This window comes from Mytilus trossulus, chromosome 11, assembly GCF_036588685.1.
Source record: "Mytilus trossulus isolate FHL-02 chromosome 11, PNRI_Mtr1.1.1.hap1, whole genome shotgun sequence".
In the NCBI taxonomy this organism is placed as follows: Eukaryota; Metazoa; Mollusca; class Bivalvia; order Mytilida; family Mytilidae; genus Mytilus; species Mytilus trossulus.
In genome coordinates, this window is record NC_086383.1 from 28,592,879 (window position 1) to 28,609,092 (window position 16,214).

General features: G+C 31.9%; 1 protein-coding gene across 1 annotated transcript; it reads left to right on the plus strand.

Moving 5' to 3' along the window:
- Positions 1 to 1,095: 1,095 nt before the first annotated feature.
- LOC134690956 (uncharacterized) lies at positions 1,096 to 14,682 on the plus strand. Its single transcript, XM_063551132.1, has 9 exons — positions 1,096 to 1,364; positions 2,389 to 2,441; positions 3,066 to 3,760; positions 4,111 to 4,245; positions 4,950 to 5,080; positions 5,516 to 5,608; positions 6,089 to 6,301; positions 7,306 to 7,374; positions 14,381 to 14,682. The coding sequence occupies exons 1-9, from the start codon at positions 1,230 to 1,232 to the stop codon at positions 14,477 to 14,479; spliced, it is 1,623 nt and encodes a 540-aa protein (XP_063407202.1). The 5' UTR covers positions 1,096 to 1,229; the 3' UTR covers positions 14,480 to 14,682.
- Positions 14,683 to 16,214: the final 1,532 nt, after the last annotated feature.

A 16,214-nucleotide genomic window follows, 5' to 3' on the forward strand; every position in this document is an offset into this window, starting at 1 on the left:
ATTGGAAACCCCCCTTTTTAAAATGGCTGGATCCGCCCCTGTGTATATGAATGTTAACTGCATAATTCCGGTCCAGTATTATTTCTATAATTTATTTAGTTTATGTTTTAGTTTAATAAATTTGTCATGTACAATTTTGTTCCTTGTGAGAAGGCCACAAAGTCCTACATTTGGTATATACTGAGATTGGAATTTAAATGTCATACTATATAAAACAAGACTAGAAGTTTTCTTTGTATATATTTTTTTTTCGACAAGTAAGACAGAATCTAATATAGGTAGAGGATTTAGGCCTAAAACATGTAAAGACATTTATGATGATACCATGCTCAATCATGGGCCGGTATTTGGCTTATATTTCAAATGTTTAATCAGCAGAAACCACAATGCCACTGGAAAAATTCTGTTACTTACATGTATTTGTAGCTACCGCCAGATGTAATTTTCACATATTAATTTCAAATGCAAAAGTCTTTTACGAAAGTCAAGTGATAAATTGGTGCCAAATGGAAGACGGATTGGATTTTTTTAATTACTGACCATTAAGAATTATGAAACTATAAAAATAAATATAGAAGACATGAACAACTTTAAAATGTGCAAGCGGGGCTTGTGGTCATAAGAATTTACAAATAATCAGGATATCATTACCTTCATTGTTATACATGTATTTATGCAACTAAGAAGGCATACATATACATGTATACATGTCTCTGCATATATGTTTTCAAAGTAGAAAAAGATAGATACGTGCTGTCTTCAATTCTAATCCTGTCTTTAATACCCCCCCCCCCCCCCCCCCCCAACAAAAATCATCTTGAAATCCCGAATTTGTATTACTGAAAACATGAATATATACTATATAATTGAATTCTCATTAAATTTGTTTCATCCAGATTCTTTGTTTATAAAGCTGAAATTAATGTTGTTGTTGTTTGGGGTTTTTTTTTTAAGAAAAGCATCCTGATTCACACAAAAATTAGATAATAGATTTCAAACGAAACCTACATAAAATTGCTGGTTACCATTTTCGAACACGGACGTCGTAGAAGACACCTAGAAATGAACACTTTAATGTCAACCTAAACAAAGGGAAATAACTAGTGACAGAAAAATGTGGGAGTATTCGGAATAGTCAATGAATCATATCAAATCAGATTAATTAGCATGATTAGAGATAAAACAAACCGATGACAATGCTAATGCTCTAAAGAATTTTCATTTTAACAATGACCGAGACTGATACAAACAAAAGTCAACCTGTTAATCCGTACATTACCATAGATTTCGATGCAGCTTCAACAGCTTCAATAAACTCCATTGACAGCTTGGGATTGAAAACTGAGGTCGTCACTAATAAACAGGTGGGTTCCAGATCATAAAAATAAACAAACTTAGTTTTAATAACGAAGAATGTAAAAGGTGGTTATTATAAAGGCCAAATCCACCAAGCGTGTAAGGAAAAGGACTTGATCCAAGCCTGGGTCAAACTGTATTCAGATAATATTGAAAATAACTATGATTCTTTCAAGGCCATTTTAACTTTTTTTCACTTTGATCGCATTAAGGTGTGAAAGCAACAACAAAAAATAAGCCTTTCAAGATGTCATTATTATTAGGACTAGGGTACCCGTAAAACCATAGACTTGATTTGTTGATTCTTGTTTGCTTTATGTCCAGTGGCAAATATTTCATGCATGCTCAAAACGACAAATACTTGAATATTGATATTTGCTTCTACTCAGCTAAGGCATTGTGCATGTTGTGGTGTAGCATGGTAGAGCAAAAGTAGGCAGGTAGGTCGACAGAGAGTCAAAATGAATAAAATTAGTGTAGGGAGTGTGATTTGGCAAGATAGAATTTGCAAAAGTAAAAAAAAGGACATAACCTTGCATTTCCAAAAGGAAAAAGGAAAAAAAGGCGATTCATAGTCCTCCTCACACTACACAGATAACTTAGGCTAAAAAAATTGAGCAACACTAACCTGACCAAAATTGGTGGGGCATACTTTTTAAAATGCCCAAGGGGGATTTGCATGCAAGATGGCTGTCATAGCCCCCCAAAAAACATCAAGGGGACATGCAAGTACATTTTAATGTTATTTTTTGGCTCCTTCATACTTAAATTGTAAAATTAATTATTTTGTTTAAATTGTGGACAAAATTGCTCTTTCAAAATTTCATTTAGAGAGCCTCCATGTTGGAAATCCCCCGCAAACAGTGACAGTTGGCAGGTATGCTGAGGCATCACTCTTTAAGCATGGCAAAGGTCATCAGCTCATGTTAATCTAATCATGCTTAATAAGCCTGTGATTTTCAGGATGTTGCATGTTATTTTGTTCATTCATGAGCACGATGAGTTTTAATATATATTTGCTATATATTTTAGGATTATGAAAGAACAAGGGCTGGACGCAGCAGATCAACAAACTTCAGAACTGGGTAATTAGTAGAATTAGATCAATACTAACATAATTTACTGTTAATTATAGTTGTTTCTACTGATCTGTGGTGATTGCTGAGGTAAAGGTTTAATAGCCAATGTGACAAAATAAAAAACCCAACTATAATAACTAAGCTTTAGGATTCTGTTCATATCAGTGCTGACATCTGTCTTGAGATTGCAATGAGATGAGAGTTTTTGTTCCTCACATTTATTTTACCAGTAAATGATGAAATAGGAGCAGATCATGCGGATAGCTTTAACAAAATACTTTAAGAATATCAAAAAGAAAAGGGGTACTTAACCATTGCTAATAAACACATGCAAAATGATGAAATATTCCCTTACTACTGTCATGACTGTAGGTATTAAAAAAAGAACTACTGCTTTATTTTTTGTAAGAGTTTATGCATACATGACAAGTTACCTTACTAAATAACTGTGAAATATAGTTTTTCTTAATGTACATGATCATGATGATGTACATGATGTACAGCCATTGGTATCCAAGAGAATAAATGAATCCACAGTAAATAAAATAAATCGTAGGAACAGTGCTTTTTATACCACTTTTCTTTTTAATGGTAAATACAGACTTTGTTTAAAATCTTTTCATTTTGCAGGCAAGGACAACATGAACATACAACAAAAAACGTTCATCCAGACTTCTTAGATTCTGTGGAAGCTGACCCAACTTACTTGTCAAACTTTTTAAACTCTGATTTAACAGAAGTAGAACCATCAGAAAAGTTAAATCATTCACAGAAAATTCCAGGATGGGCTTGGAAAATTGTGATCTATGTTTTAGGTGTAACATATTCTCACCTAGAAAAACAGTCAGTTCTATCCCGTATTATTCAGATCGTCACCTTATTATTAGGTCTGACATTTTCCGCTACTGGTATGACACATGAGATATTTGACATATTGAGTAATTTGACAAATACGACACTGTTGATGGGCGTGGTCACTATATTCTTAGGCTTTATCTGGATATGCTTGGGACTGTATTCTCAAAAACTTGCTGCAAAATTGTTCAGTAATCGTAACTTTGTGGAATGTGTAAGAATTCACTCCAGAACTTTTTTGAAAGTAAGCGTTGCAGGACTTTTTATATTTTTAGCAGTTGCTATTTATGGAATTAATTCATATGTGTCATTCCTGAATTTTGGACCAAACCATTGTGACAAGTTGAAACTATCCCGCTATGTGTGTCATGTGATGTACTCATCACATCTAGCGTTTACATTGATTTCAATGATGTGGAATGTTTTAGTGGGCTGTACATTATTTTCTGTCTGTCGTACACATACAGTTGGTAGGCAATATAAACTAAAATATATATATATATGGAATTTGGACTGGATCAACACCTGTTAATCTTTAGAGTCAAAATATAGAATGATTAATCTTGAAACTGAGTTGAAAGTGTGTTAAAATATTCATGTATGATATACATTTAGATTTTAAGGACATTTTATCTATCTTTGAAAATAATGCAAATTCTATAAATTATCTTTCTATTTGATATTTATTAATTAAATGTAAATGATTTTTTTTTTTATTAAATATCATTCATTTCTGCAGTCTGTAACATGTTACCTTTTCATTTATACTATTATAATCTATTATCATGTACATAATGCAAAATGACTATTTTATTTTCAGTGATCAGGAGATTTATCAGTGTCTTGGACAGAGAGGCCAAAGTTTTAGAGTTAATCAGCCGAGAAAATGCTAAGAAATTCCTAAGGATGACGTCTGCTAAAAGCATGGACTTTGTCTCTCTCACAGGTCAATCAGGTACCTTGTAATATGTCTTATAGACATTTTTGACAAATTTGACTAGCTTTTTCTCACACATCTAATTCCTAGAGAGTTTTTACGCCCCACCTACGATAGTAGAGGGGCATTATGTTTTCTGGTCTGTGCGTCCGTTCATTCGTCCGTCCGTCAGTCTGTTCGTCCCTCTGTTACACTTCAGGTTAAATTTTTTGGTCAAGGTAGTTTTTGATGAAGTTGAAGTCCAATCAACTTGAACTTAGTATACATGTTCCCTTTGATAAGATCATTCTAATTTTAATGCCAAATTAGAGAATGTATTCCTATTTCACGGTCCAGTAAACATAGAAAATGATAGTGTGAGTGGGGCATCCGTGTACTGTGGACACATTCTTGTTTTAAAGAAATCTTAGAACAAGTTTTTATTACTGAAAACAGGAGTGCACTCCTGAAATATACAATAAAATTCACTTTAATTATTATACATGTATACACAACTTCTAAAATTTTGGGGATTTTACAAAATTGTTTATTTTAAAACTGCACAGTGACCATGGTCATATATATTAATTATTAATATTACATGTAGTTTGTTAAGAACAGTCATGACAGTGATGAAAGACCAAATAGTATTTCTAAAATTTAGACCAACTGCCAACTGCAAATTTTAAATGAAGTGATATTGAAATAGAGTATTACCAAAAAATGTTTTATTTACAATTCAGATTCTGGCTGGTTTATATGGGACGATTTAGGTCAAAGTGGATCCCAGTATCATTTATTAGATGAGCAGCCAACTGCAGCATCAGTAGATGTACCACAGGAAACCAGTGCAAAACCAAGGGTCTCCATACAGGTATTACAACTGTTTGATATTGAACCTATCATTTTTTACAAAACATTGTACAAACAAATGCTTAGACATGTTATAGTGAAATCAGAGAGGGAAACATAGGTATTTTTTTATCTCCAGGAAGGGATGATGTTTGGAATACAACTGTTTGTCTTTTCATAGTTTTGATATTTTTGCCATGAATTTCAACATACAAGTGCTAACATTTATGCTTGAATAGCCCTTATGGCCTTTTCAATAACCCCACTACCCATGCTACCCATAGAATTTTCTTTTTATTAACTTCAAGATGAACCTGCTGTGGAAATGTATAGTCAAACATTAATGCATTCAAAGATCTCCAAATAATTTTTTTCTGTCACATCTGTTGGATAAAAGCTTCAATACTAAATTGATATTTATTTACATATTTAATATTTCCTTGTTTTGTTATTGTAGTCTGAATACAGTATTGACTATGAGGCCTGCAGAGATAACAAGTCCACCATTCTTACCAATGAAGAAATACTCAATGCCTACTGGAAAATTTCTGTATGTATACTGGTTAAATTGTTTAACATTTGTCATTTCAGCGTTTTTGATTGCTGAATATACAGCATAGCCTTTGCTTATTGTTTGTCTCTTGTGGAGAGTTGCTCATTGGCAATCATATCTTTTTTTTTATTAATAGTATTAGTAAAGATATTTCCTGTTCCTAAATATTGATGCTTTGCAACAGTTTACTGCTATTCTAATTTCGTAAATTGAATAGGAAAAGACAACTGAATATTTTTTAAGGGGACAGCTGAGGGACGCCTCTGGGTGCGGAAGTCTTCATTTAAGACCCATTGGTGGCCTTCAGCTATTGTCTGCTCTATGGTCGAGTTGTTGTCGCTTTGACACGTTCCCTATTTCCTTTCTCAATTTTAAAGTAACACATAAAATACTCAAACTAAGCAACAAAACCCTACTGAAAAAACTAAAAATTACAGCTAGCAAATATGATTTGATTTTATTGATTTTATTTTTTAGAAAAGAATGAGAGTGACTTCTCGCTACTTACAGAGATGGCTTGGTAGTTGGATCTTCTTTGTATTGTTATGGATCAGTGATTACGTCATCAACTGGTTGTCTCATCCCGCCAAAATATTTTCCATATTAGAATGTATTTTACCACTTTTTATGCTACTTTTACTGGCGTCAGCATTTGCAGAGGTCAATGGTGAAGGTCAAAGAATGATAAGGGTAAGTTAGCTATGTTTAGGTCAAAGGTCAAGGTCAAAGAATGATATGATGATGAGGTATGTTATCTATGCCAGTTTCAATATTTTATTGAAAACATGTTGAAACACAAGCTCTTTTGCATTTAATGTTCATAAGAAAAAAGCAGAATATAGTATGCTTACTAACAAAACCATCATGGTCTTTGCAAATACTTAATTTACTGTGGAACTTATTTAGATATATATATAAAAAAAAAAAAAATCAAATCGGAAAACTTTTGTTTCTGTAGTCAAAGCCATTAACCTTGAAACTTCTTTAAGCTAAAGAAATATTAGAGAGCTCTTTTAACAGAAATATTTTATCAAACTAAAAATCTTCAGCATTCTTAAGAATATGTATCAAGGATAAAACTTCAAACTGAAGACTAAAACAGTTTATTCTTTAAAAAGCAAATCTCAATTTAGATGTTCAAAGATGGGGTACATTTTCTGCAAGCATTATATAAAATTGAGAATGGAAATGGGGAATGCATCAAAGAGACAACAACCCGACCATAGAAAAAACAACAGCAGAAGGTCACCAACAGGTCTTCAATGTAACGAGAAATTCTCGCACCCGAAGGTTTCCTTCAGCTGGCCCCTAAACAAATATATACTAGTTCAGTTATAATGTATGTACACTTTTGAAAAATCACAAAATCAAATATAGACAAAGAATACATTTTCTCCTCAATCACCGAAAATAAATAAAACCACAGTATCTCTATTACACATACTGAAAACTAGCTAGGTCCTTAGTTTTGTATTTGTGCATGCTAATCAAGTATCTTTATAACATGAGCTGAAGACTGAATCTTTGGCTCTTAAGGGGTTCATTCTTATCAAGTATCTTTATAACATGAGATGAAGACTGAATCTTTGGTTTCCAAAGTGGTCCATTCTAATCAAGTATCTTTATAACATGTGTTGAAGACTTGACTCTTTGGTTCTGAAGGGGTTCATTCTAATCAGGTATTTCTATTACAGTGTATCTGTCCTACAGAGGAGAGACTCAAACTTCTACAGTTCCTCACCGTTCAACCTCTTCAAATGCAGGTATGGTAAAAATTGGTTACGATTTTGTTGCTTCTCTGCTTCTTCTAATTGATAATTGACACAAGTTAAAAAATTCTCTTTAAGGTTGTACCAAACACATTTATTGTTAAAATTTCATTGGATATATAGCACATATTTGCCTAATGTTTACTTTAAAAATCTTTTATCATTAATATTTATGAGTATTGCAGTGAATCAATGATAAGTATACATTTTCCTGATTAGAAATAGAATTGATAAAAACTGAAACTAAATTGTTATTTTTTTATTGATGGCTTTATTGATATTTGTTTTACACTCCCTCATAACAAAATGGGTATATTGTGGTGAATGCTATTTTGTAAGCACTTTTCTTAAATATATTTAAAGGGAGATAACAGTTCTTACAAAGTTTTTCACACAATTTTACAATGAGACTGTTTTACAAGTTAGAGGTTTAACTAGCTATAAAAAACAGGTTTTATCCACTATTTTCTACTTAAGGAGGCTCGAGGGTATACAAATTTCAGAAAAAAATCAAACATTTCTTTTTCATTACAAATTTTATTTGTTTCCTTTTGTAGTTGTTACTTTATCATATGGTACAAAAATCATTCATAAAAATCAATTTGTCGTTGGCCCCAGATGACTTTTCAAATGTATACATCATTGCAAATGTTCCAAATTATCTCCCTTTGGTGGAAAAATGCCATTTTTTGGCTTTAAAATTGAAATATCTTTTTCAACTTATCGGTGACCTATTTTTTATGATGTAATTTCCATATTAGCTGTACTTAAACTAAATTATTGTAAAATTTAAGCGATTTCTGTAATAAATTTCTTTTTTTTATTTCGATATTACCTTTATTTCTCCTATTACTTCAACAGAAAAAAAACACCTTTACAAAAATGTATACTTCTTTCGGAGGCAGATTGTGAGCGCAAATGAACGGTGACCCTACTTTTTTATTTTATTTTTCTATCAACTTTAAGATTAAGTTTATTTATAGAAAAATATAGAGATATCCTATATAAATGATTTAGACCCGCGAACCCTGAAGAAATTGTCTGTACCAGGTTATGACTATGACAGTTGTTATCCATTTGTTTGATTCATTGTCCTTTTGATTTTGCCATTTGATTAGGAACTTTACGTTTTAAATTTTGCTTGATGTTCAGTATTTTCTTGGGTGTCATCCCATTAGTCCAACAACCATTATTCCGACAGTCCATTACTCCGACAGCCCATTATTCCGACAGCCCATTACTCCAACAGCTCACTATTCCGACAACCCATTTCTCCGACAGCCCTATACTCCGACAATGCATCTGTATTATGTGTATGGGTAAATTTTCTTTAAACAGACCAACTCTGTTCTCTTTGATCATGTTGATATTTGGGGGTTGTCCGTTTTGATTCCTATTTTTTTTCCATGCGGGATATTGTCTCCCGTTATATTGGACTTGATACACATACTTATTGCAACTGCTCAGTCCTTACTTTGAAGCTTCGATCCTCTTTCGTTTTACGTGTCTGGGTATTTTATTTGTTTATATTTCGTCGTTTGTGTGTCAACTGTCAGTCTGTGCTGTTAAAATTCACTTGTTTTTTTTTTATGAATACGGTACAGTATCATGTTCGGGAATATGAATCCACGAAATACGGAGACAACTACAAGGCACTTCCAATAGCGATAGAACAGACATAGTCTGAGAGATGACACTCAATATACTTGTAGACTAGGGATACTAATTTTATATCCCGAGCTTATTTTAAAATCAAGAAAAATATGCCGCTTTTATAATGGTTGGGGGAGGTGCAGGACTTATGATTTACAGAGGCGGATTTAGGGAGTGGGGCCAGGGGGCCCAGGCCCCCCCTTTTTGGGAAAAAATTTGGTTGCTTATATAGGGAATCATTGAAGCATGACTGGAGCGGGCCCCCTCTTAGGTCAGTCAGTGGGCCCCCACTTATGAAAATTCCTGGATCCGCCACTGATTTACAACAAAACAGTTTTAAAGCTTCTCAATGATCAAAATTAGTGTTTGTCAAACTGCTATATAACCAGTGTATTTTTTCTGAAAAAAAAACGGTTAGTTAAATTATTTTTTTTTTAAATTTTTCTCAAAGGGTCAAAATAAATATACTTTGTAAAAATTGATGAAAATTAAACGAGCCAAATTAATTTTTGTGAAGGTGTTGGGTACATTTGTACTACCTTAAAGATTGTTTCAAGGAAAAACATATTTAGATATCATTGATTTCAAGAAAGGTAGTTCATATGTCATGGTGTGTTATTTGGCTTAAATTTGTGTTAGTGTTATTTTGGATAAAAATATGTTTTATTTTATGAAAGAAAATTTAATGTTTGTATTTTGTAAAAGTTTTAATTAATCTGTTTAATTAATTTTACCTATGCTGTGGCATTAGTACTCGAAATGTCACAGTTTGCTCAAAGCACTTAATTTTGAAAGACTAATTGTAATTAGCATATGTCACTTGGAAAGTTTACGTTTTTTATCAAAGCTGTAATCAAAACATTATAGGATTAGGCTTTGTTGATTAATGTCTATTTTTTGTTAATGAGAGTAATATTTACATGTCGAGTCATATTGATTTATATTTGGATTTAATATAAATAGCGTTGTGAAATTTAGGAAAATCAGTCACCTTTCGGAAACCTAACCTTGCACTGCTAAAGTCTGTTATACTGGGTCTGTAGGACTGTCGATCAGTCTCCCAGTTGACTTTGTAGTGTTTAGACAAAAATGTATTTTTTGACTCACCTTTTATTTTTGGGAATTTTAAGATAACAGTCAGTGTTTCGGAAGCGTAACCTCACACTACTCATGTCATTATACTGGCCCTATAAGACCAGTTGACTGTGTAGTGTGAGACAAAATTTATCTCTGACTCATAAATTTTAAAATTAGAAAATACTTTTGAGAAACTTTTATTTTGAGACTTTTATATTTTGAAATTGAGATTAAGTACATTTTATGATTTAGTAATTTTGGCATTTAGTTTATATCTTACATTTTAAGGAGAAAGAGTTTTACTTTGGATTTGATATTTAGATTTGATACTTTGTACTTTAATTAGATTATTATTATTATTTGGAATTGTTTACTAATTGATTTGTTATCATCATTCGTTTAAATTGTTACAGTAATTAAATTATGAAAACCTTCCTTGCGTTTTAGCTATGCCTATCAGAACATTAAGTCTAGCGATAGACTGACCCCCTGTCCCTTGGTTCCAGCACATACGAGTTAGCTCCCCCTTATCTTACAGTGCTCTCGAGGAACCTTGGTGACAGATATGGCGGAGTTGACCCGAGGCATGATTCAAATTAGATTCTGAAACTGCATAGCTAGAATGTAGGTTGGCAAAATTCATTCAAAATTATTTAAAAGTTAAAATTTCAAAATTGAGACAACAGCAGGAGAAACAATGAGAGGAAGAGAGAACCAGTAGCAGGAGAGACAAGTTGCAGATTAAACAACACATAACTAAAAGATAAGTACATCTTGCCTATTATAATACACTTTAATAACTTTTAAGTGAAAAGTATAGATGTATGTTGATTCTTGGTGTGAATCTGTTAACTTTAAATATATATATTTGTTTGTGCAAAAACTTTACAGAAGTTAACATTCAGTTGAGGAGAAACTGTACTTGTGCAAATAATTTTATACGATCTGGAAATTTGACTCATAGTATATAGAATTTAACATTTAGTTCAGGAGAGATTTTATTTTCATAATTAATAGAATATGATGAGTAACTTAAGGTAGAGAGAATTGAATATAAACAATATACTGACAAAAATACTTTAAGTTTCAGTTTGGTAATTGGAATAGAAATATCATCATGGGTAGAGAAAGAGAATCTCAAAAGGATAGTGCTGCCAAAAAGACAGATGTGCCAGGCTATCCAGTGTAATACAGGGAACAGCGGGTTTCCAGTTTACTACAACCGTGGAGAGGAGCTTTGTGTAGATTGGACTGGAGAATCACAGAGTGAGCTGTTTATTTGACAGTAGAGCATCTTGGAGCTGTATCGGTCGACGTCAGTTGCGTCATCTAGGCGCCACTGCAGCAGTGCACGGATCAACGATCAAGGATGCAATAGGTGTCCGTTGACAGGTGTTTGCCATTATCAGAGAAATAGTGCTTCAACTTTTGGACATCTTACCAGAAATTCATAATTCTTAAACATTACCGTCTTGCTAGAGCTTATTTATAGGATTAAACTTTTTGTGAAACAACAAAGCGAAAACAGACTACAAGAACAGAACTTTGACATTACCAACTCAGATCATTTAGACATTAGTGATTATCATGCCACCATAGCAACCTTCCCAAGACAGTAGGATATAGAAAACATTCAGTGTTTATCTTCTTTTTTTGTAGTGCTAGGTATTAGTAGGAGTGCACGCCTGTTGGTTCTTTTCACTACATCAATTTGAATTTTGGATTACTGAAATGTTATTTTATTATTCATCTGTTAAATTCGTAGAATACAGGTTGCCAGAAACTAGCAAGTTGAAATAAATTGCTGTTGATGTATGTACATATTTTGGCGCCAGGTTATATATAGTTTATTGGAGTGTATAAAGACTATTTTTAAGATGTTAATATGTGAATGTATATATCATGTTTGGGGACAAACATATTGGAGTAGAGGGGAATATGTCATGGTGTGTTATTTGGCTTAAATTTGTGTTAGTGTTATTTTGGATAAAAATATGGTTTATTTTATGAAAGAAAATTTAATGTTTGTATTTTGTAAAAGTTTTAATTAATCTGTTTAATTAATTTTACCTATGCTGTGGCATTAGTACTCGAAATGTCACAGTTTGCTCAAAGCACTTAATTTTGAAAGACTAATTGTAATTAGCATATGTCACTTGGAAAGTTTACGTTTTTTATCAAAGCTGTAATCAAAACATTATAGGATTAGGCTTTGTTGATTAATGTCTATTTTTTGTTAATGAGAGTAATATTTACATGTCGAGTCATATTGATTTATATTTGGATTTAATATAAATAGCGTTGTGAAATTTAGGAAAATCAGTCACCTTTCGGAAACCTAACCTTGCACTGCTAAAGTCTGTTATACTGGGTCTGTAGGACTGTCGATCAGTCTCCCAGTTGACTTTGTAGTGTTTAGACAAAAATGTATTTTTTGACTCACCTTTTATTTTTGGGAATTTTAAGATAACAGTCAGTGTTTCGGAAGTGTAACCTCACACTACTCATGTCATTATACTGGCCCTATAAGACTGTCTACCAGTCTACCAGTTGACTGTGTAGTGTGAGACAAAATTTATCTCTGACTCATAAATTTTAAAATTAGAAAATACTTTTGAGAAACTTTTATTTTGAGACTTTTATATTTTGAAATTGAGATTAAGTACATTTTATGATTTAGTAATTTTGGCATTTAGTTTATATCTTACATTTTAAGGAGAAAGAGTTTTACTTTGGATTTGATATTTAGATTTGATACTTTGTACTTTAATTAGATTATTATTATTATTTGGAATTGTTTACTAATTGATTTGTTATCATCATTCGTTTAAATTGTTACAGTAATTAAATTATGAAAACCTTCCTTGCGTTTTAGCTATGCCTATCAGAACATTAAGTCTAGCGATAGACTGACCCCCTGTCCCTTGGTTCCAGCACATATGAGTTAGCTTCCCCTTATCTAACAGTGCTCTGGAGGAACCTTGGTGACACATATGTTAATTAAGAATCGGTGCTCACCCATTACATTAGGAATTGAAAATGCCAGATACTAAAAAAATCGTATTGTACAGCTGATAAAGTTGAGGATGAGCGTCATTTTTCAATTGAACACTCCCTTCATAATAATTTGAGGGATGAACTCTTTCAGCACTTGTCAGAACTTTTAAAAGTTAGATGAGCATGATTAATCTTCGATGTTAACACAAGAAAACTTATCTACTATGGGAAAATGATGATTGTATTGTTAGTTCATTTGAATTATGTAGTACAGGTTTTGATACTGACTGTTATTTGATATCAATGTGTTAGTTCTTTTTTTGCTTTTTGTTTTGGCTCCGATTGTGACTGAGGCTTATGGTGAAATAAAGATAACTTACTAGTATATATTAGTATTGTAATGTCTTAATGTTGACCCAATCATTATACAGCCGCTTCGAAAAAGTGGGGAGTATACTGTTTTACCTCTGTCTCTGTCTATAAATTCGACCGTCCGCCCCGTGAATATTTTCGTTGCATCTTTTTCATCAACAACATTACAACTATTTCTGAAATTTGGTTTCAGGGTTTATTGAAGTCGGGTTAATTGTGTGATGCATTTTCAGATTCTTAACTCAAAAACTTTCTGTTAACTGAACACATGTTACATGAGATCTAAGTTGAACATTTTCGTCATATTTTTCTCAGAAACTACAATACAATGATTTCTGAAATTTGGTTTCAAGGTTTATATAAGTCAGTTATACTGTGAGATGCTTTTTTTAGATAAACATCTCAACAATTTTCTGTTCACCGAAATATTTGGGCAGGGTATCATCAGTAGCTCACACCATCACTGGTTGGTCTTGATTTAAATGCTCTTTATAGACCCTGTTATTTGGAAAATGAAATATTCTTTTCTGTTCTATTCTATATTCAGAATTCGAACTGAGTATATAGAAAGTATTTGAACTACCTTAGTCTTATGTTATATAAACGGAGTTATTTCTTAAAAACGTAATAATATATCATAATTCAGACAGACAAAAAAATATTTTACCCTGATACCCTGATACTTGACTTGAGAAGTGTCGGACTTATGGGTTGTCAGGGTATTGGCTTGTCGGAGCAATGGGTTGTCGGACTATTGGGTTGTCGGAATAATGGGTTGTCGGACCAATGGGCTGTCAGACTAATGGGCTGTTGGAATAATGGCGTGTAACCTTTTTTTGATATTACTTTTCACTATATATTTGTTTGATAATATTTTAATTTTAGACTTTTTTATTTACAGGTGTTTAATTTTGCCCTGAATTACAATGCTATAGTAGGAGTAGTGTTGGCATTCTCAATTGCATTTGCCTCTCGTCTTATCCTTGATGAAATTAAGTAAAATTTTGGCAATTTGAAGGTGTCATCAGTTTGCTGTCTTCAATTTTGTTCAAAAAGGAAAGGACTGAAAAAAAGTGTGGACTATACACGACCAAATACGGTAGTTATTGTCAAGAAACTTTAAACAACATTCCACCTCATATGCTGAAAGACTTTTCATTAAGACCTATAACCTTTGTACATTAGGAAGGCCTATACAAAAAAGACTTTCACAAGGCTCCGTGTTGAAGGCCGTACTTTAACCTATAATGGTTTAATTTTTAAATTGTTATTTGGATGGAGAGTTGTCTCATTGGCACTCACACCACATCTTCCTATATCTATTTTCATTAAAACACAACCTTTGTACATTTATTAGGCCTGTGCAATTTACTTAATGTATATTTTATATTGATATAGACATTTTACACACTTTTAATTGAGAAGTAATTACATGCATTTATTTTTATTTCATTTGTTATAAAATATATAGAAATGCTAAATTATAATTATTGCAGGTTTGGGAAAATTGACATTAAATATATGTATTGAATATAAGATGTTGCAATACTCACCAAGTCTCATTAATATCATAAAAATAAACAACTATAATTTTGAATTTACATTACATAATTTAGAATATTTTTTTGACATTTTCATATGCAGGTAAATCTGAAATTCAATGAAATATTTTATTAAAGACTTCAATTTATACTTCATCTTTAACATCATAATCCCTGAAGGAAGACTCAACTGTTATTTAAAATATTCTGTTATTCATTCTTAGCTGACACACATTTGTCTGAATTATTTTGTGTTAAACCATGTTTAAAAGTTTCAAGGTTTTAACTAAAGATTTTAAATAGTTTGTATGAACAGGGCATTCAATTTTATTTTACAAAGTTTTAATTATCTAGATTTTAATAATTTTGTTTTCACAGGGCAACAGTTTTATTTTACAAACTTTTAATTATAAAGCTATGAAAGATTTTGTTTGAACATAGCAAAGGTTTTGATTAAAAGTGTTTTAAAATTAATAGTATTTTGTATTTACACAGCAAAATTATATTTTACAGTTTTAAACTTGATTATTTTGTATAAACAGGGCATTTTATTATGTAACATATCCTTTTTGCTACATATTTTATTCAGTATATACCAGCAATTTGTTTTCAAAAGAGATTTTTTTCTTGTTTGGCATGTACATTTCAGTACATGTACATTTCACTACATGCATAACCAAGACCAATTTTAGTTGTAATTGTTTTTCAACATTGGTTTAGGTATGTGAATTGAAGTATTGGTTTACTGAATGAGGTATTTTGACCATAATCTTAGCGACTGTCAAATATATACAATTTTTAAAATAACAAATAAATCTAAAATTAATTTTTGTATATTTTAATTTCAACAACCTTATGAACAAAATTACTGGATAGAAAAACATGTATAAATTCTTTAAAGAATATTGCCAGATAGGTTGTGTTTTTTTTCTAAATTTTAAGGATAGAACATCTGCACCTTTTAAACTTATCATGTTATGGTCAAGATACCTTCACAGCTTTTTGTATGATCACATATTGTATGAACTCTTTATGAGTGGGGGCTATTTGGCATTTATCTTGTCTGTATATATCTTACGTCATATTTGGTCATCAGTAATGAGATGTAAAGCGTGATTACTTTTTAGATCTATCAGTTCAGTTCAGTTTCTTGTATATTCCTCCATTAATTGTGGAGCACTACCCAAAGGGTAT

Bases quoted from the DNA above. Each gene is read 5' to 3' on its own strand.
- LOC134690956 (XM_063551132.1), top strand. From the start codon at position 1,230: ATGACCGAGACTGATACAAACAAAAGTCAACCTGTTAATCCGTACATT. The intron at 4,246-4,949 runs GTACCTTGTAAT...TTTACAATTCAG, and splicing joins CTCTCTCACAGGTCAATCAG to ATTCTGGCTGGTTTATATGG. The intron at 6,302-7,305 runs GTAAGTTAGCTA...TTTCTATTACAG, and splicing joins AAGGTCAAAGAATGATAAGG to TGTATCTGTCCTACAGAGGA.